This window comes from Schistocerca cancellata, chromosome 5 (genome assembly GCF_023864275.1).
Source record: "Schistocerca cancellata isolate TAMUIC-IGC-003103 chromosome 5, iqSchCanc2.1, whole genome shotgun sequence".
Lineage (NCBI taxonomy): Eukaryota > Metazoa > Arthropoda > Insecta > Orthoptera > Acrididae > Schistocerca > Schistocerca cancellata.
Window position 1 is genome coordinate 570,464,382 of NC_064630.1, and position 22,601 is coordinate 570,486,982.

A 22,601-nucleotide genomic window follows, 5' to 3' on the forward strand; every position below is an offset into this window, starting at 1 on the left:
CTTCGTATAAGTGTTAATGTTGGAAACAAACAAATTAACCTCCTGACATTTTGCATAGTTCCACTCAATAATGACATGGAATAATTGTCTTGCGCAGCTCATGACTTAGAAAGAAATTACGGATTGCACAAAAGTGAGAAGAGCAACTATTTTTTAATAAAATTCATCATAAATAACCCATCACAATTTGAGAAGAGTAGTTCAATCCTCACCTATAACGCGAGACGGGAAAATGATCTTTATTACACATTATTAAAGCTGTCAGTGGCTCAGAAAGGAGTTCAACGTGCAGCAACAAAACTTTGATCATTTGCCCAACAGCATAAAAGTGTGACAGAAAGCGCCCAAAAAATTTTAAATCTAACCTAAAATTTTTTCTCCTGGGTGAATTTTTATTTAAAAATTGGTAGCTAGAAAAAACTTTTTCAGTATTGAACCATGCGTAGGACTAAAAACATGTTTTCATTAATGTTAACAATAATTATGTATACATACGCTGTACTGGCTCTTTCCACATTATTTTGACAAAAAGAGTCATTCAAATTATCTATGGAATATGTAAATATCTAAGTAACTTAGTGTCATTTATAAAAAAGACTTACTAACATTTGATACTCTCAAAATAGAATGGTTTCAAAGCGTAAGTTCTGACCCCCCCCCCCCCCCCCTGCAGAGTCAAGTAAGGGCTCCTGTAGGATGCCCAGGATTTGGTTCCTTGCAAATTTAAATGTAATACCTTAGACACTGTAGCACATCATTCAAGGGATAAATAAGGGAATCTAAGGTTGTGATTAATTCTCTAACACCAGTCATCAGAGGACAGCAGACATTATTTCACACCCTCTCTGCAGAGTGTATTGTCGCTTAACTTACATGAATGATTACTGTTTTCTTTATTCCTCTTCAAATGACTACAGTATTACAAACAGAAGTGTGTATGTACTTGAAGAAATTTTATTACTTGGTAATATTACAGCAATATGTTGTAAGCAGCACATATATATTACAATAACTGTAGCATTATACTTCCAGCCTTGTTATATAACGAATGACCATTCACTTAAATAAGAATAAGCTCACACATTATATCACAGTGACTGAATAATAGAAATGACACTAATTACCATGGCCATTAGTGAAGGCCTTGCTATCTAAAAACAACAATAACACAGCAGAACCATCATACTGCAACATTTACACATGAATTACAGTTCTTCAACATTAATGGTCAATATTTATAACAAATTGCAGCTAACTGCAACAAAATAAAACTGGTTTTTCATTTGCAACAATAAAGGAAACTACAAAATGCAACATTCACTTTCACTTGATATAAGCATTCTCTAACAACATGAGTCTTGAAAACAACTCCCAGTTTTCATCTTAAGATTGGTAAGGGCTGCCAACATTAAACAGGTTTGGAAAAAAAAAGAGGATCACACAGTACAATAGAGTTAGTTTTGGTGTATAAGACAAAACACTACAGATGAGCAATTTAAGATTTTATGAAGCACCACATACATTTATATACAGCATTTTAAGCATGTAATTAGGCTACATTTGTAAATATACATGAGAGCACCTTAGAACACACACAAAAAGAAAACTTTTTCAAGGAATGGCTCCATGTAGCTTGAATTTCTAACCCTTGTTGGAATAAATATACGAAAAAGTAAAATAAACTTATTGTACTGAAAAGTGACTACATAGCATGGCACATTTTGTTACTGATTGTGCAACCCAAGGCCAGTTTGTTCACTATTTCCTGGACACAATCAATAACAATGAAAATTGTAGTTCATGTACACTTCCTTTATGTAGCGTGACTAGACTCTCTCTCAAAAATTCGCATGCATACATACAAACACTTCTGTACTGAGCAGACCGCGCGCGCGTGTGTGTGTGTGTGTGTGTGTGTGTGTGTGTGTGTGTGGTTTTCATATATGCACAATATGTATGAGAGTTCAATGGTTGAGCTATTACATGATGAATGGTTGTTTTTCCTAGTACCACAGTTATTTGCCATCCATGATGGTCCATTACTGTACACAAAGTTTACGGGGCATAATAATACACAAAATGAATAAAAAGAGGAATTTTAAACAATGGTGATGATAATCTTCCCTAACACAAATTATTCCATTGAAGTATCAATATTGTGTCTGTGAACAGAAGCATAGTACTCAAACAAATTTTGTTTCATGATTTTAGGCATTTTAAAAACCACATGCATCATTTTAACATAGTCACCACAGGAAGTGTCACAGTGCTACCATATATTCCACACTTGTAATTTGTATAACTAATATTTTACTGAAATAAATGTTTTTATCATATGGTAACATCTATCAAATAATCAGACCATAAACAAATAATACAATTACAAGAGATTGCACATAACAATGTAAAGGTCTCAAAAAATTCCATCAAGCTGCAACTGCATTTGCATTCAAGATGGTAAAATACATTGCAGAGTTAAATGATGCACATTGTTAACAGCACAACTTTAGACATGATACAAAAAAGAAAGAATACAAAGAAGTAGCTGGAAAGGTGACAATGACAAAAGTGAGATCAAATGTTTTGAAAGCACAAGCTTAAGTATCACTAAGCAAATCACTCATCTATCAGCTGCCTTATAAAACAAATGTAAGAACACTTTATACAAAAATATAAATTATCATACACTATACTGACACATGAGACAACAGTTACTAACTTTAGCACAAGCACATAGTGTGTCTCGCATGAAAAATAAAGGAAAATAAAACACTGAATATCAGTTTCATGGATACACCTTTGGCTGTTGCCAAAATGAATGAGAAATACAACAAAGTCTATCTTATTCCATCTGTTAACCATGTGAGTGCAAGAAAAATTGCATAAAATAAAATGCAAGTCAAAAAATATTGCTATTGAAACAGCTTTCTTATAAAGTATAAAATTATATTAAAATATATGAAAAAAGCAACTATATACTTTCAGATCTGTTACAACAAAGAGGAGAGATGGTGATGCCAGATATGACAGGAATGGATTTTGGGAGAGCATGTGGAGGAAGGAGATTAAATGAGGCAGTGTCACTCTTCCCCAGGCAAGTATTTATAATTGCTCAATACATTCTCACTGCAACTGAAAATAACTGAATTAATTTTGAAACTTGTCTGTCTATTCAAAGTACCTGGTGCTATCATTTCTTTTCAATACATTGGAATCATTTATTTGCAACTGTTATCAGCAGTGTTTGGTCTGAAATTTACTGGTTACTTTCATGAGATCACAAAGAACTGTATGGAGATTGTATTTGTTTACATTTTCAAATAAAATACAAGATGCATTCAGCACAGAAATTATGTGCTTCAGTGAATATCCATGTTGATCAATATTATACCTTTTCTTAATCATACCAGAAATGCCCTAAAAGGATCATGGACAGGCAAATTTATGAACAGGATATGTCACTTAACATATTTTTATGTAAATCTGTGACTTTTTGGCCACACAGAATTCTTTTCTCAAAATTCATGTTTAACACGATATTCATAGGGTTGTAACAAAATTTTGTGTGTTCAACATAGTCAACAAAATAGTAAAAAAGGATGATGATGATGAAAAGCAAAGACATGAAATCAAAGTATGTCGTACAGTCAGTTGGAAGTATATCTAATCACTAAGAAAAACAAAAACAAAAAATAAATTTCAACCACACAATAATAGTCAATACCATCCACTCCCATATTAAAAGATAAAGAAATAGTTCTAAGTGTCATAACAGCACCATGTTCCTGCTGAAGTTCTGTTTCATAACAGAAACACCAAAACCAACATTTTCATGACACACCATGTTGTAAAGACCAGATTTGCTCAGAGCATCTTTTCAGACAATGTGAATAATACTACATACTACAGAACCATTTTCAAAGACTTTGGTCCTCGACACAAACATTATTAATACATTTTAGCATGGAATATTAGTATAATGTAGCAGAAACTATTAATAATAAAGTGTAAAATTCAACAGGAATGTCTTCTCTTTAACTGTCACCATGAAGATGACCACAAAACACAACCACAAACATATTACTGAACTCATCTCCTGAAAGAAACATTATCAACAGCTACCCAACTTCTCTGCAGACTTCTCAACAACAAAGCAGGTTGCTAAATAGCACATAATAGCTTTATGCACATGAAGGTAAGTTTTTCACTGTAACACGGTACAAGTGCTAAAAAGTACTCTACTTTTCATTGAACATAGCATTGTACAACGTGGAACCAGGTTTTACAAATCAATCTTATACCCCTTAATTATATATATGACTAGGACCTGTAATGTTTTGCCCACAAAAGAAATAGTAAACTATTGTGGTTTGTCTCCGACAACCAATCACTACGAGAAATGAATATTTGAACTATCACCATTGAGTGATAACTTGTGGATGTATGTGCACATTGCACATATAGACCAAATTACATGGAAATGTGCAGCTGTGCTCACAAACTTAAGTGTGAATGTTTTCACAAAGCCACTGAACACACAACAACAACAACAACAACAATAATAATAATAATAATAAAAGTAAAGCAAATTTTCAATTTATAATTAATCATGTTACAAACAGGACACTGGAAAATTATAATACATTCCCAGCTGTGTTGCATATGAAGAATATTACACTTAAGACAAATGTTTTTAATTATAGTTTCCCATCAAGGTACAACAGCCCACCTGAAGTTGTTTATAGGAATAATTACAAATTTATTTCTTTTTACTGACAGTACATTTGCAGCTTAGCTCGATACAACAAATAAGACTTCAAAACATAATAACAGTATTTTTTTTTTGTTTCATTTTTAAGCATATCTCCAACTGTATGCAAGATACGGTATTTCAGATATAACACCAATGGACAGCTCTCTACACCTACTTATTTTCTTGTTTGGTAACTACATTCCATTACACACTGAACATCAAGTTGACATTTTCATAACAACAAGTTTACATCAATAAATATTTAGATACACTATTATATTTTAAACAAAATCTGACATACATAGTCCACTTTGTGCTACAATTTTTGTTATACAGTGCTCATTTTCATAAAAGATAAAAGAGAATAGTCATAACAAGCATCAAAAACACATTTCCTCTCCATGAACTTATGAGTAAACAGATATTTGCATATTTCACCTGCTGACATATCACTTTTCTGCAAATTATCCGTTTCCCAAGATCTCAAATGAAGTAGTGCTACAAGTGTTTATTCTCCCTGTGATTCTTTCTTTCTTTCTTACTTTCTATCTTTCATTTCAGCTAAAATTTTTACATTTAGCAGAGATTCAAATATCAATAAAACTGCACAATTATACAACCACATTTAGGTACTACCAGGATACAAATATTCCATTACATTTACTGATGCTACATTCTATAATAACAACATCAGTCTGATGCTGAACATACAATTCCTTAAATAGAAACTCGTGAATAATAACACAAAAGTCTATAATCGAGATGCTGCGCGTACTGGCGCAGTACTCCAAAAAATATACTGCGCAAATGCAATATGTAAGTAGTTTTAGAATATTGCGCATGTTTTTGTCAAACACAAACACTGTCCCACTTGGAATCCTGACTGTTTAAAATATGAGTTGGATCCAAATTATGTGCATGAAGCAGTAATTAGGATTATCAAAATTGAGCATGGTCATGTAAAACACTGCATAAGTTGTGTTCACATTTAAATGTGGACATTCTTTTGGTAGGTGAGGTGTTGAAAAACTAAATTAGCAGTGAATAGGACACTATCTGGATACTTTGGGCACAATTCCAAATGGCGCACATTTCCTTCTTACATAAACATTATTTAGTGTATGGTTGAGATTTAATAACCTCTTCACCAAATTCATATGCAGGGAATGAATTTATACAGTTGTATAAATGTGCATATAAAATTGCAGTATTCATACATCGGAAGAAGAAAGTGTTTCAAACACATATATCAGAAGTATTTGAACTCATGACAATTCTACATCAGACTGAGTTGATATACACGAGTTGTTTAAGGAAGCTAAATATCTTAATATTTTCCCTGGTCAAAATAGTTGACAAAATGTTCAAATGTTCACAATATAAAAATAACAAATAATTTTAACCATCCAGTTACTTATAAAGTACAAAATTTTTAATAGTGGAATTACTATTTTAATATGAATTGAAACATTTTGTTCAATAGAGAGACTAGTAACATCTTTGGCAAAACTAAAAAATGATTTCAAATATTTCAATGGATGTATGATTTCTGGATAATTCATACTAATATGTAATTTATGATCTAACTGAAAATGATATTTCTTTGGCTTAGGAAAAGAATGATATGTTCACATTCCATAATCACAGAGAAGGGTATGTAACTTCCTTGACAAATCTTTAACATTTATCTCACAGTCACTCTTTTGGTAACGACTAGTACAAACAACAAATTAATAATTGCAAGACTCACCACTGCATCAGTTAGGATCAATAAACTCTATCAGACGGCAATGGTCGAAATTGTTGTGAAGTGATATCATGTCCAATTCTGAACTGAAACAATGCAAGATTAAATTGGCGTATGTTATATGTTTATTTTATCTTTACACTCATTAAGTCAAAATAAATAAATATACAAAGTCTAATGCTATTTCCTGAAGATCCTACTGAAAGAGAGTGACACCAATAAAATAACTGTAACAGTATGTTGCTTACTGTAAATTCTCCACTCCACTCGTATTTTAAAAAAAAAGTGACTTAGAAAAATAGGAATTGTTTACGGAATATTTCTACAGCAATTATATAAATTACATATTTATTAAAATTTAATATGAAACACTTGCTTTTCTAGAACTACATTATATTAATAATCTAGCACAGATGAAAACAGAGTGATAGTATACATTACCTGATGCAAGTGAGATCCTGCTTGTATCGAACTAGTCTCTTTTTCAGTTTCACAAATGAATAAAAGTATGCCTCAAGTTGAACATCCAATTTTTCACAGAGTATATAACAAAGAGATGGTGCTGCTTGTTCTCTTACAAATGGACCACAAATACTGAGCTCTCGTAATGATTTACGACCACAATGATATAAAAACTCTATTATAACATCGGCGGTCACATTGCAGTAATCTAATTCAAGACGACGTAAGTTTGGATACGCAGAAGAATTTGCAAATGCGTTGTTGAATAACTCAATATTAAAAAGAGGTGAGCCAGAGAGAGAAAGTTCTTCCAAATCTTGATTTGACAGCAGCCATTCCAAATATTCTGATGGAAAATCACTGTCTCCAGAATTAGAGCCAAATAGAAGTCTGCGAAGCCCAGGAAATGGCTTTGAAAGAGTCAAATCTTCAGGGATAATAAATGATTCTTCCAAATAAGAGTTGTAGTATAAACCTAAGCTTACTAAATTAGGGCAGAGGTGTTCAATCAGCTGCATATCAACAGAAACAATTCCCTCCAGTGTGAAAGCATACAGATTTCTGCCACGAGCTTCTAAGATTGGCACAATACTACAAGCAAACAGATTTATAGCAGCTGAAGCAGGGTCATCCCACCCTTTGTGTGTACTGTCACCACAGCACTGGACATCTAGCTCTGTCAAATATTGAAGTTTTGCTAAAGGTGCGAGTGAGTCAGCTGGAGCACTGGCATCAACTTCAACACGGACTCGTTCAATAGCTGGACATGATGAAACAACTACAGCTAACATTCCAGGATGATCCTTCTTTGATATCTCAAACTCAATGTCTCTCAACTGATATGACATCATAGTAGAAGACAAGAGACTCGACTCTACACGTACCAACCAAGTTCGAGAGGAATGCATTTTATAGAGCCCACGCACTACCTCTGGATGATGTAAGCTACGCAGCTGAGGGTTGTGTTTTAAAACAAGACATATGCCTGATGCTGTAACCTCTGTGTCCCTTATGTCGAGCTCTGTGAGAGTATTTATATGCTTCAGATGCCCCAATGCTTTGTCATTGAGAACACATGATCGTAATCCAAGAAACCTGAAATTCAGGGAAAATGTGTTACTGTTAATATGTATTATTTTATTACTGACATTGCACTACAACATAATAAACATGAGAAGAGCTATACCTGAGATTTGGGCAATGACTCCGGATATACTTCAGTGTGGTGCTGTTAATATGTGCCATTGTCACAAAGTTAAGTGAAACAACTGTTTTCAAACAAGGTGCTATTGTTTTGAGACATGGGAGAGCTTCATATACATTCTTGATGTCAAGGTACTTCAGGTTCTGCAACAAAATTTAAAATGGTTATGATTTATTGAAATTAGACAGAACTCAGTAAATAGTGACATGTGAGAATAACAAGCCCGAAAAATTAAATATAGCATTTAATATACATTGATACGTTACATTTGACTACACTAAAACACAAGCAGATAACAATCACTTCCAGAAATATACACACATTATTACAGTTTACTCACCCTACATGTTGCAGCAATATGGAGGAGGCTTGCCTTCTCTGTGTAATCTGTTATTGCAAGTCTACTGATGTGTTCAGTTATAAACAGTCTCCACTTTTCCTGATGCTCCAGCCAGAAGTTATACCTGTCAGGTAAACTATGAATGCGCACGTAAGTGTCCAGCAGTTCTTGCTCCAATGATGCAGCTACAAGACAAAGGAGGAAAATAATCTAACAAATGTAATACTGCAGCACAAATGTAATATCACAAATCATTAATTACGTTCATCTGGAATTTTTTTAAGCTCAGTGCCTCTGCTTGCATAAATTATGATTAAGAGGATGCACCTTCTAGTGAAACACAGGCTTTTATCTTTTTTTAAAAAAAGAAAAAAGAAAGCTAGAAGGGGGTCACTTTTATTCATATTAATTACATGCCTCTATGAACATCTGACAATGTAGCACATTCTAACAAAACTGTTGAATTTGCCAATAAGAACTCTTGGAATCATAACAACAACAAAAAATCTTTCTGGACCAAATTGTACATCATATGTGAAATGCCAGACATCTCACTAGAAGTCAGTTTATTTTTTTATTTTTATTTTTTATCTTTTTTTTTGTTGTGGTTAAGGGCGCAAAACTGTTATGGTCATTAGCGCCTGGTCTGGGACTTAGGAAAAGGTAAAAAACGAAAATGAAAACCAGCAGCAATGGGAATGCAACTCAAAAAATTGAAGAAACTAAAAGCAGAAGGAAAGCTTAAAAAACCACTACAGAAAGGGGTTGATTGTCCCCAAAAAGAGCTTCAAATGACTGACGTCATCTCACTGGCACTAATAAACTCGAGAACGCGATCGGCTGAGCATGTGTCATCTGCTAAAATGGACGATATTTCAGGCGACAGCTGTAGACGGGCGCGTAACGGAGTAAAATAGGGGCACTCAAGTAAAAGGTGTCTTACCGTCCACAGCTGAGAGCAGTGGGGACAGAGTGGGGGAGGATCGCCGCTTAAAAGATGTCGATGGCTAAAAAGACAGTGCCCTATGCTAAAAAGACAGTGCCCTATCCGGAGTCTAGTTAAAATTACCTCCTCCCGACGACGCGTTCGGGAGGAAGAGGTCCAAGCACAGGGAAGAGCTTTCACGTACCGCAATTTATTATGGGGAAGTGTCGACCAATGTGCGTGCCATAAAAGAACAACATGACGACATAAAACACTCCATAGATCGGTGAAGGGAATCGTGCGAATAGCTGGCCGAAGAAGAGAGACTGCAGCCTTGGCCGCTATATCGGCCGCCTCATTTCCATAGATACCAACATGTCCTGGGATCCAGAGGAACACCACTGAGACGCCCCCCCCCCCCCCCCCAAGTGGAGCAAGCATAGGCAGTCCTGAATCCGGTGGACCAGAGGGTGGACAGGGTAGAGAGCTTGGAGACTGAGGAGAGAGCTGAGAGAATCTGAACAGATAACATACTGTATCCGCTGATAGCAACGGATGTAGTGGACAGCCTGGAGAACAGTGTAAAGCTCCGCAGAATAAACCAAACACTGGTCGGGAAGCCGAAATCGATTTGGGGTGTCGCCAACAATATAGGCACTCCCTACACCAAACGATGTTTTTGACCCATCAGTGTAAATAAATGTGGCTTGCTTCATTTGTGCACAGAGAGCAGAAAATGCCCGACGATAAACAAGTGAAGAGGTACCATCCTTGGAAACTGACAAAGGTCACGGAGCAGGCAGGTCTGGGGATGGAGCCAAGGCGGTGCTGTACCCCAAGTTGTCAAGAAAGTTTTAGGAAAGTGGGAGGAAAGAGAATGGAGCAGTTGACGGAAGCGGACTCCCGGTGGTAGTAGGGAGGAAGGGCGGCCTGCATACCCTAAATCCAAGGAGGCGTTGAAAAAAATGGCATGGGCCGGATTAGCTGGCATGGAAGACAAATGGCTAGCATAACGACTTAGAAGGACAGCTCGCCAATTGGACAGTGGAGGTTCAGCAGTCTCAGCATAAAGGCTTTCCACAGGGCTGGTGTAAAAAGCTCCAGACACTAAACGTAATCCACGGTGGTGGATAGAGTCGAGACGCCGAAGAATAGACGGCCGAGCAGAGGAGTAGACTATGCTTCCGTAATCCAATTTTGAGCGCACTAAGGCGCGATAGAGGCGGAGAAGGACCACTCGGTCCTCTCCCCAGGAGGTACCATTCAGGACACGGATGGTGTTGAGGGATCGCAGACAGCGAGCCGAAGGATAGGAAACGTGGGAGGACCAGCACAGTTTTCTGTCAAACATAAGACCCAAGAATTTAGCGACGTCTGAAAACGGAAGGTTGACAGGTCCCAGATGTAAGGAAGGTGGGAGAAACTCCGTATGACGCCAAAAATTAACACAAACGGTCTTACTGGGAGAAAAGCGGAAGCCTGTTTCGATGCTCCAAGAGTGGAGGCGATCGAGACAGCCTTGAAGACATCGTTCAAGAAGGCTGGTCCGTTGAGAGCTGTAGTAGATCGCAAAATCGTCCACAAAGAGGGAGCCCAAGACATCAGGAAGGAGACAATCCATAATTGGATTTATGGCAATGGCAAACAGTACAACACTTAGCATGGAGCCCTGGGGTACCCTGTTTCCTTGGGAGAAAGTACGGGAGAGAGTAGTGTTCACTCGCACTTTAAATGTGCGCTCTGCCATAAATTCGCGAAGAAAAAGGGGCAACCGACTGCGAAAGCCCCAAGAGAACAGTGTGCGGAGGATGCCTGTCCTCCAACAGGTATCGTATGCTCTCTCCAGATCGTACATTTGGCATTTCCGGAGAAAACTGTTCATGATATAAGTGGAGAGAGCAACAAGATGGTCAACTGCAGAACCATGCTTTCGGAAACCGCATTGGGCAGGTGTTAAAAGACTGTGGGACTCCAGCCACCAAGCTAAACGGCAATTCACCATACGCTCCAAAACCTTACATACACTACTCGTGAGAGAAATGGGGCGATAGCTAGAGGGGAGATGTTTGTCCTCTCCAGGTTTTGGAACAGGAATGACGATAGCTTCCCGCCATCGTCTGGGAAAAGTACTGTCTGTCCAAATTCGATTATAAAGGCGAAGGAGGTAACGCAGACTATGGTATGATAAATGCAGCAACATTTGGATGTGGATAGCATCCGGTCCTGGGGCGGAGGAATGAGAAGAAGAGAGTGCATGTTGGAGTTCCCGCATGGAGAAAACAGTATTGCAGCTTTCGCGATTTTGAGAGGAGAAAGCAAGAGGTCGCACTTCCGCTGCATGTTTCTCCGGGAGAAATGCTGGCGGGTAATTTTAAGAGCTCGAAATCTCAGCAAAGTGTTGACCCAATGAGTTAGAAATTGCGACGGGGTCCACTAATGTATCATGCGCGACAGTGAGCCCAGAGACCGGGGAGAAACTAGGCGCGCCTGATAACCGTTGAATCTGACTCCAAACTTCCGAGGAGGGAGTGAAGGTGTTAAATGAGCTAGTAAAGAAGTCCCAGCTTGCCTTCTTGCTATCGTGGATGATGCAAGGCACCGCGCACGGAACTGCTTATAGCGGATACAGTTGGCCAAATTAGGATGGTGTCTGAAAACGCGAAGAGCACGTCACTGCTCGCGTATTGTGTCACGGCATGCCTCGTTCCACCAAGGAACTGGGGGGGGGGGGGGGGGGGCCAGGGCAATTTGGAGGTGCGAGGTATTGAACGTTACGCAGCTGTAAGAATAAAGTCTGTAATGTGAGTGACCTCATCGTCGACGCTAGGAAAGTGACGGTCATGGAATGTCGCTGGAGATGAAAAAAGTGTCCAATCGGCTTGGGCAAACTTACAGTGTCTCGGGCGCATATATGGCAGTTGTGGTTGCAATCGAAGGACACATGGGAAGTGGTCACTCGAGTGTGTATCAGCAAGGGCGAACCATTCGAAGCACCGAGCTAGCTGAACAGTACCGACCGAAAGGTCCAAATGAGAGAAATTTGTCGTGGAGGCAGACAAAAATGTAGGGTCCCCAGTGTTAAGGCAAACAAGATCCGCTTGGTGGAAGACGTCTAGCAATAGTGAGCCACGCGGACAAGGATGTGGAGATCCCCAAAACAGGTGGTGGGCATTGAAGTCTCCAACCAGCAAATAGGGGGGGTGGAAGCTGACCAAGAAGATGAAGGAGATCAGCTTGCGTCATTGGTGTGGACGATGGAATGTATACAGTACAAAGAGAGAAGGTGTATCCAGAAAGGGAAAGACTGACAGCGACTGCTTGGAAGGAAGTGTTTAAGGGGATTGGGTGATAATGGAGAGTATCATTGAGAAGAATCATGAGTCCTCCATGCGCTGGAGTGCCTTCAACAGAGGGGAGATGAAATCGGACTGACTGAAAATGGGGGAAAACAAAGCGGTTGTGGGGACGCAGCTTTGTTTCCTGAAGACAGAAGATGACTGGCGAGTAGGATCATAAGAGGATCGTCAATTCATCCCGACTGGCTCGAATGCCGCGGATATTCCAATGGATAATGGACATAGGGTGGACAGAAAACGGAAGAATGTGACCAAGGTTGCCGTCAACTCAACAACTGCTCAGAGCTTGCGACCGACAGCGTGGAACGGCACTCAGCCGAAGGCAGAAGATCCTGATGCATAGGTTGTTCAAGAGCAGCTCCTGCCACCAGCGATCGGCTGGTCGATTGGCCGCCAGCAGTGCGCCTCGGCGACACAGAAGACGGCCAAGGGCGGTTACCGCCAGGTGGTGGTGTAGATGAGACACGCCTTGGCGGAGAAGGAGAGGAACTGGGTTTCTTATTAGCCTTCTTGGAAACATGATGTTTAGATGAAGGAGGAACTGATGGTTGTGAAGTTGGGGTACGTAAAAAATCTTCATGAGTATGCTCTTTTTTGGAAGTCCGGGTGTCTGACTTTTGGGATCGAGATTTAGCAGAGGGTGAGCCATAGTGTGAGCAGGCGAAAGTGGGGAGGTTGAACAGGCGATCTTTGCGCTGGCCGATCTGACGACCGTGTCACTAAAGGTGAGATCACAAATCTGCATGGCCGCCTCCTTTGTTGGCTGAGGAGAGGCAAGGACAGTGCTGTATTTTCCTGTCTGAGGCACAGTGGGCTTGACTGACGAATAATTTTCGAGCAGCGAAGGTCGACACCTTTTCCTTCACTCTGATTTCCTGAATGAGCTTTTCGTTTTTAAAAATGGGGCAATCTCGAGAGGAAGCAGCGTGGTCACCCATACAGTTGATGCAACGAGGGGATGGAGGTGGACAAGCACCCTCATGGGCATCCTTGCCACACGTAACACATTTGGCCGGGTTGGAACAGGACTGGCTGGTATGATTGAACCGCTGACACTGATAGCAACGCGTAGGGTTTGGGATGTAGGGGCGAACGGAAATTATCTCATAGCCCACTTTTATGTTCGATGGGAGTTGAACTCTGTCAAATGTCAAAGAGGCAGGGTTGGAACGATGTTCGTGTCAACCCTTTTCATGACTCTATGAACAGCCGTTACGCCCTGGTCAGACAGGTAGTGTTGAATTTCCTCGTCGGACAATCCGTCGAGGGAGCGTGTATAAACGACTCCACGTGTAGAAGTCAGTTTAGTACTGGTAGGTAAACTGTATGACCTTCTTACTCTAATCTTACAAAATTTGACCCTTTTTGTTTTTACTTTTGGAATCCATATTCAGGGCTTAATTTTACTTGCTGAGCTCACTGACTGGGGGAACCCAACCACCAGCTTAAATACGGCAGAAGCTGACATCAGTGGAATTTCTACATTTCACGAACAATAGTCACACCAATACAGAATCAATTTAATGACAAAAATGTTTGTGTTAAACTGTAATGAATGACCAATGACCACCTCCTGTCATGCTGTGTATACGTCATTGCAGGGAATTCATTTTATAACAAGTAAAAATTTACAACAACAATGAATAAAAGCTATTAAACAAGCACATGCAAAACAGCGTCACTCATTACTATTCATACTGCTTGTGTCTTGTCAATTCATCTATGCTTTCAGAGGAAAGTTTAATCTCATCTTACAATCTCAGTGTAGAAACCTGCTGATAAAGATCACAATTTTAAAAGATCTTTTAGAATAGCAGAAATTACAGTGTTTGTGCAACGTGTACATCTGACAGTTGATTGTGGTCACCTTCATGCTGCTTCAACCTCCATTACTTTTGGTTAATCATTTTATCTTAAATTTATTTCAATTTAACATCTACTTGCCATCCTCTGATTTGTCTTCACTTCTAAACAGCACCATCTCCTCCTCCTTCCCATCTAAATAGTTTCAGTTTCCCAGTCCTAACATCTCCTTTCCTCCATATTTGTCAACTTTCTCACTGTTAGTTCAATTATTACTTGCCTCCAGTAATAGAAGTCATAACCAAAAAAATGTTTTTCACATCTGCGCACGTTATATCTGAAGCAGGACTGTGGCCAAAAGTGTAGCAACCCTTCAATAATCTATAGTCAGACAATTACATTATATTATGCATTTTCATCATTCCACTATAAAATATACTTGAAAGTTCAGTTGTAGAGATTGCCAGTGAATGTTCTCCTTGCACACTGTGGGCTTTCTTGGTTAATTATTTTATATGGAATGGTTGGATGGGAGACTGAGGGTTAAGTTCAGCACCCCAACTGGAAACGTTTTTCTTCCACAGTGGTCAATGGCATCTTTATTTTGCAAATGAGAGAGTTATGTATAGCTGTAAAGTGCAGTCAACTGTAATGGGTGTGTACGGATTGTAGAGTCATGATGGCACTGTATCATGTTGAAAGAAAGAAGAGGATGACATCAAATACTAGTACATAGAAAACTCCTCTTCAATAGTACCAAGACCAAGAGCAATGCCAAGCTCAGCATCTCCTTACAACGGACAGATCACCACCAACAGTGTCACATGCCTTCCTTCTGTGAGAGACTTTGGAGATGTTGAGAATATAACCCAGGACATTGGCACTGAGTACGGTAATCCCTAACTGTCCACCGTGACCCCTCCCCTCCCCTCGCCATTAATAGGGATGAAAATTATTTACTGCCAGTACTCAAACCAGTAACTTCCGAGTTGAACTCCACTACACAAATGAGTATCAGAGCCTTCAGCTATGTGAACAGGCCCAATGTGTTGCAGCGATGTAACAGGCAACTGAATTCCTGATAAATTTCATAATAATAATAGAGGAAGAACAGGGATCAGTGAGAAAAAGATAAAGATGTAAAGCAATTTGCAAAGCAGATTGATTTATGTTAAGATGGACAATTCTGTTCTGAAATGAAATATAGTTCAGGCTTCAATTAGCAATGAGATATGCCACTTGGCAAATACTGATGAACTCCGCAAGATCAAAACCAAGACAATGGCAACAACATTCCTGTCTGGGTAACACTTTAGTGTAACCATCTTTGATTTGTTGAAAAGTTCTCTGGTTCCTAACTGGGTGGCGAAGTTAAATACCATTGTGTCTCAATGAGAGTCATATTCATAATCTTCTGCTGAAGTGTCGAGATACTGCAGATGTTGCCATATTTATAAACGAGGGGCACCCCTCCTCTTGGGTGTGAGTGCCAGAGAGTTGCACACAGCTTGCAGATTGATAGCCCTCAACCTCATTAACGAGATTACTTCAATTGATTCCTTTATTATTCTGTCCTAATAACCAATGGCTTGGCACAACAACATAGTTTTCTCAAAATCAAACAAATGTTTCATTTAGGCTGTGCTCTGCTTCCACTGATTTCTCTTTGTGTCTCAGACGTATACATCTAATACGTACGTAGCAGTTTTTTAGAAATCATTCATATTAATCAGTTCCATAGGGAAGAATTCCTTCAGTTCCAATTGCACTATTGCTTCATTATTGAATTAAATCACAATGAAGATGGATTTTATATTGATACAACTTAGAAGTTTATTGTGCTTCATTTCTGCAAAGACTATTAGGACAGAGAACTTAAAATTTGTGTGTGTTTTAGCAGTTCTGATGCTCTCTGAACAGAATGAAAGTTCTGTTATTGTTATAATTAGTTTGATGTGGATGGTGTCATCCCCATCCTCCAAGACAGAATCAACAGACAGGCTGATTGCTCTTTACACTAAGTAGGTCAAAGCAGGTAAGAAACAAGGAGCTAATCACTTGAAGATACATGGCAAGAAATTCGGTGAAGAATTCCAACAGCACAAAATATTTTGAAATATATTGTGCATTCATGTCATTGTAAGTAAAGGAAGTGGTCGACAGCTGAAACTGGAGTGGACTATTAGCAAATGGAAACAGCTGTCAGTTAAGATGTAGTGCAGCTCTTGCAGCTTTGTGCTAGAGAGAGAGAGAGAGAGAGAGAGAGAGAGAGAGAGAGAGAGAAAATACCGCACAAGTGTGAATAGGTGCTCTGAGGGTTCTGTACAAACTTAATTATGTTTATTAAGGTGGAGGATGATGATAATACCAACAACAACAACAATAATAATAATTTTGTGTGGCTCAGTGGCATGGTACAAGTCTTTCAATTAGACACTATTTTGGTGACCTGTATGTCCCTAACTTACCCAAGGGAAAGGGGACCTACAGTTTAATGTGGACTCCAAACCAGGTGTAGTTTCTGATTACTCTCACATTGTTTAAAACAAAGACTGAAAAATCTAAGGCATGACCAAAATTCAATTCCTCAACCTCTCTGTTTCCAGATACACGCTTTACTGCTAGACAACCAAGGCTGACATGCATATACACAGATGAGCCAAAACATTGTAACCACCTGCTTAATAGCTTGTTTGTCTGTCTTTGGAATGAAATACATCACTGATTCTGCATCTCAGGGATCTGACAGTTTGTTGGTAGGTCAGTGTAGGTATGTTGCATTAGGTGTCTACACAAGATGTCTACACACAGGTCATGTAATTCATGTAAATAATGGGCCGCTGATTTGTGTATGTGGTAATGGCATTTTACAGCAACCCAGATGTGTTCCACAGGATTTACATCAGGTGAATTTTGTCACCAAGACATTAACACCGTGAGTTCACTATAATGATCCTCAAACCACTGCAGCATGGTTCTGGCTCTGGGGCACGCACAATTGTACTGGTGAAAGATGACATCGCCGTTGGGGGAGAAATCACGCATGAAGGGATGCAGGTGGTTCGCAGCTGTCAGTGTGTCTTGAATTACTACCACAGTACCTATGCAAGCACATGAGAATGTCTCCCATAGCACAATACTGGTCCTACGAGCATGCGTCTGTGGCACATTGCACATTCTGAGCTACTGTTCACCTCAATGATAGCATTTGTAGGGACAACCACATAGTGTAGCAAAAATGTGATTTACCAGAACACCCAACATGTTTTGATTGATCAATGGTTGAATCCCGATGGTCCCATGCCCACTGCAATCGAAATTGTTGACGTCTTTGGGTCAACATATGAACACATAGGGGTGGTCTGCTGCAGAGCTCAATTTTCAACAACGTGCGAGGGGGGGAGAAAAAATCATGGGAAATTTGTCATAATGTCTTTATTTCTTAATATTTTTACAACAAATTTTGATCACCTTCGAATTATTCTGCATTGACCACAACATGCTTCTTCAAATGATCTTTCCATTGTCCAAAACAGTTTTTAAATTCACTTATCAGGATGTTCTTTATGCCTTCCAGCAATTTCTGTTTCACCTCATCCACAGTGGCAAAACATTTTCCTTTCAAGTCCTTTTCAAGTCTGGGGAACAAAAAGAAATCACAGTGGACTAGATCCGGTGAGTAGGGGAGGGGGGGGGGACAATGGGTGCCATATAGTTTTTGGTCAAAAACTGCTTTATGGAGAGGCGGTTTGGGCCAGCACATGGTGAGAACCATTTGCCTGTGTGCCAAACATCTGCCCTTTTCTTCTGGATACTCTCCCTCACACTTTTCAAAACCTCCAAGTAGAATACAAGGTTGATAGTTTGACCCAGGGGAACAAACTCTGCGTGCACAACACCTCTGCAATCAAAGAAACAAATGAGCATTGTCTTGATGTTTGACTTCACTTGGCGAGGTTTTTTGGGAGGCCATTTGTCTTCCACTGCTTTGATTGCTGCTTTGTTTTGGGGTTGTATCTGCAGCACCACGATCCATCACCACTAATCAGCTTAGAAATGATTCAGGGTCTCCTTTGAGCTGATTTTGAAGCTCAAAGCATGACTGAAGTCTATACTCCCTTTGCTCCTCTGTGAGAAGGTGAGGGACAAATTTGACTGCACCCCTTCTCACGTGCAAATGTTCAGATAAAATCCTCTGAATTGAACTGCATGATATTCCAGACATCTCACAGAGCTGATTAATAGTTCAGCAACGGTCTTCATGAACGAGGTCATTTATTTTATCAACATTTTCATCACTTCTTGATGTTCAGTGGCACCCTGAAGGGGGTTGGTCTTCAACTGACATTTCTCCATTTTTAAAACATGAAAACCACTCATAGCATCTGGTTTTGCTTAGGACAGCATCCCCATAAGCAATCTTAAGCATTACAGTAGTTTCCGCGACCAATTTCTACAACAGGAAACAAAGTTTCACAGCCGTGCATTGCTCTCGACAATCTGCCATCATGTTTTCGCTGAAATGGAAAAAGTTATTTTACTAAAAAAAAAAACCACAGACAAACCAATGCACTCACAGCAACACAACTTTGCACATTGTCTCAGGTGGTGTGACCGTAAAAGACACGTGGTCGAACAATGAGCTCTGCGGCTGAAATCATCGATGCAGTAACTGCTGTATGGTCGCTGATTCCCTGTTCCGCATTAACGGTTTCAAATAGTTCGGGTCTGTTTGTCACCAGAAGGTCTAATATGTTATCGCCACGAGTCGGTTCTCTGTTTAACTGCTCAAGGTAGTTTTCAGATAAAGCACTTTAAAAAATTTCACTGGATTCTTTGTCCCTGCCACCCGTTATGAACGTTTGAATGCTACATGTGCTATCAGATACCCTTAAAATATGGGAATTAGAAGTGAACAAATGGTAAGCAAAAGTAATGGTGGGGCAAAGAAAAATTTAGGAGAAGTTAAAGCTAACATAAAAAATGATTGCACAAGAATTGATTCAGAAATAATCAGGGGAAACAATTTTGTTGTCTTTGCACTATAGTCTAGAGGACAAAGTATGCTTAATGGGAGTAAAAAGTAGTATTGGATTGGTAAAACAGGCATTTATGTCTAAGAAAAACATTTTAACTAGAAAATATATGAACACAGATAGAAAATCCATTGCAGAATGATTTTTGTGGAGCACACTGCTCTACAGAAGTGAAAATTGGGCTCGGTAAATTGGAAAGAAACCAACTTGAATCTTCTGCTTCTGAAATGTGGATAAGGTGGACAATGAGAAAAACATATGGTACATGAAGGAAAACCAAACCCATCTTAAGGGAAGTAAATGAAGTGAGCAGATTATTAAAGGAAATGACGACAGACAAATGAAATGTACTGGAAATGTCATCACACAACACTATCATCATAAATATTCTTGAAGGGAAAGTTCTGGGAAAAAGAGGAAGAGGATGGGCAAGGGCATGGGCAACCCTTGGTGACCCATGGGCCTGATTCACATACTTACTCGAGCTTGAGGGCCGTCTCGTCATATAACACAGTAACAATGCTCTTTGCACATGATATCAAAACATAATGTCCATGACAATTTTTATGGGGCAATGCACCGATACGAATAGCACTACCCATTTCTCAACATGGCATGCTAACAAATTATGCCCCAAAACCTGTATTTTTGACAGTACATTCGCTTTTGTTCACCCCAACTTTCTTTACTTACGACATTTTTACAATAGCCTTCTCAAAAATTTCCACTGCAAAATTCTGAAATACCTCACTCCCCCCCCCCCCCCCACAAATTCCTTCTGTGGGCAAGATTGAAGTCAATCGTGGGCCAGATCTGGCCCATGGGCCACTGGTTGTCCATCCGTGCCCTAGGACGAATTATTTGGAATTCATGAATAAGATGAGAGCTTGTGATAATGAAACGGAACTGAAATGAACAGCCAACTGTAGAAGAGAATGGCTGCACTAACAAGATGTCAACCTTCAGATGTGTATGGAAGCTTTTTCATTTATGGTTTATCTCTTATGATTTTCCAGGACACAATGTGTGTGGTATACTGCCCTTATTTAATGCAGTTCCATGGCTCAAATCATATTTTGATCTATTACGATTTTTAATCTCAGTTCAGTTTGTTGGCAATTATTTAATTTTTTTTTATCAAATTAGCCATGCGAGGTATGTGTTTGTTTCTGTGTGTTTCTAGTTCTGTTATGCAATGTCATGATGACTACGTTATAAAAACATGGATATAGGAAATCTTAAAATGAGCAAAAAACCACCCTGGTAAGGCATTCTTTTGTATCTACGTCTTTCTCTGACCCCGGACTTGTTCAACCATACATGTGTATAAAATCTAAACATACACTGAAAACTATACAGTCAAAAGAGAGGCTGGTTGCTCTTTGCAACCAGTTGGTTGCACAAGAAAAGAATCACTGAGCCAATCATTTGGAAGTATTCATTGAGAAATATTTTGAAATATCTTGTGAATTCATTATCACCTAAAGAAAATAGTCCACAGCTGAAATTGGGGATGGACAATTGGCAAACGAAAACTGATGTCAATTACAATGTAGTGCACCACCTTTACGTAAGCTGCCAGGACCAAGAACACTGAACAGTTCTTAACAAACTTTGTAGGTATTTGCCACAACCACACCAATAACTTTCAATCCCTGCTGCATGGACTTGAACAATCCATGTTCTGTACATATGCTTTAACAGATCTCTTCGTACAGACAGTTGCTTGAAAATCATCCCACACATGTGTTTGAGGAATGGACAAGACTATGCACTAAGCAATATGTTACACAGTGAGGAATAACAGATGAACAGAATCACAGTTCTCCAACACTGCGCGCGCGCGCGCCCACACACACACACACACACACACACACACACACACACACACACACACACACACACACACTGAAAGCAAGACTTGTTCTAAAAATATTTGATGCTATTTTAACTTGTGATGTGTATTTTCACTCTTGTACGGTTTTCTGACATCTGTAAATCAAATTCAAATTAACAAGCAATGCCTGTATGTTGTTGTGAGCTTTAGTCTGAAGTCTGATCTACATGCACTCCTGTCAACCAGTCCCGTCTTTTAGTCAAGTTGTGCCATAAATTTCTTTCTTCCCCAAATATGATTCAGTGTGTGCTCATTAGTTACTCCATTTACCCATATTACCTTAAGCATTCTCTTGTAGCACCATATTTCAAGCCATGTTTCAGTTCTGCACAAGGCTACACTCAAGACAAGTATCTTCAGAAGAGACTTCCGAAACCTTAAATTTATAATATACGTCAACACTTCCTTCTTCTTCTATTATTTTTAGAAAGGCCTTGGCCATCATCAGTTATTTTGTTGACCAAGTAGCACAACCCACCTACTACTTCCTAGTCTACTACATTCAGCATTATCTGATTCAATTGACTACATTACAATGCCCTTGTTTTACTTTTGTTGATGCTCATCCTATAACCTCTTTTCTAGGCACTATCCTTTTCATGCAACCAATTTTCCGAGTCCTTTGCTGTCTCTAAAAAACTTATGATACCAGCAAACCTCAAAATTTTTACTGCTTCTTCCTGAACTTTTGATTCCCTCTCAAAATTTCTCCTAGGTTTGGTTTCTGTTTACTTTTTCAACAACACTCATTTTTGTTGAGCACAAATTATTTACAACTACATCATAGAAGGTAACAGGCCCTGTCTCTTCTGGAAGCATGGTAAACAAAATGGATGACTTCTTGTGGTGAATTATTCATTGTCAATACAGTGCTCTGTAAGTGTGTTGAACAACTCACACATCAGTGCTGGAAAACATAATTTATTAAAATAGTTCTGTGGCAGTCACAACTGTCAGCACATACCTTCTTTGGAGTTGGAATTATTACATTCTTCTTCAATTGTGAGGGTATTTTGCCCTGTCCCATACATACTGCACAACACATGGAATAGTTTTGTCACGGCTGGCTCTCCCAAAT

General features: G+C 39.2%; 1 protein-coding gene across 2 annotated transcripts in view; it reads right to left on the reverse strand.

The window, feature by feature from the left end:
* Positions 1-940: 940 nt before the first annotated feature.
* The window catches only part of LOC126187629 (uncharacterized), a 35,428-nt gene continuing 13,767 nt past the window's right edge, over positions 941-22,601 (reverse strand). The window contains exons 3-6 of one of the 2 annotated variants that reach the window (XM_049928827.1): positions 8,507-8,691; positions 8,149-8,309; positions 6,942-8,057; positions 941-6,581 (exon numbers count right to left, since the gene is read on the reverse strand). In XM_049928827.1, coding sequence (XP_049784784.1) covers positions 6,521-6,581; positions 6,942-8,057; positions 8,149-8,309; positions 8,507-8,691 — 1,523 coding nt within the window. In that variant the 3' untranslated portion in view covers positions 941-6,520. Of the gene's footprint in view, positions 6,587-6,941; positions 8,058-8,148; positions 8,310-8,506; positions 8,692-22,601 lie in introns of both variants that reach the window. The other variant, XM_049928826.1, reaches the window with a different exon arrangement.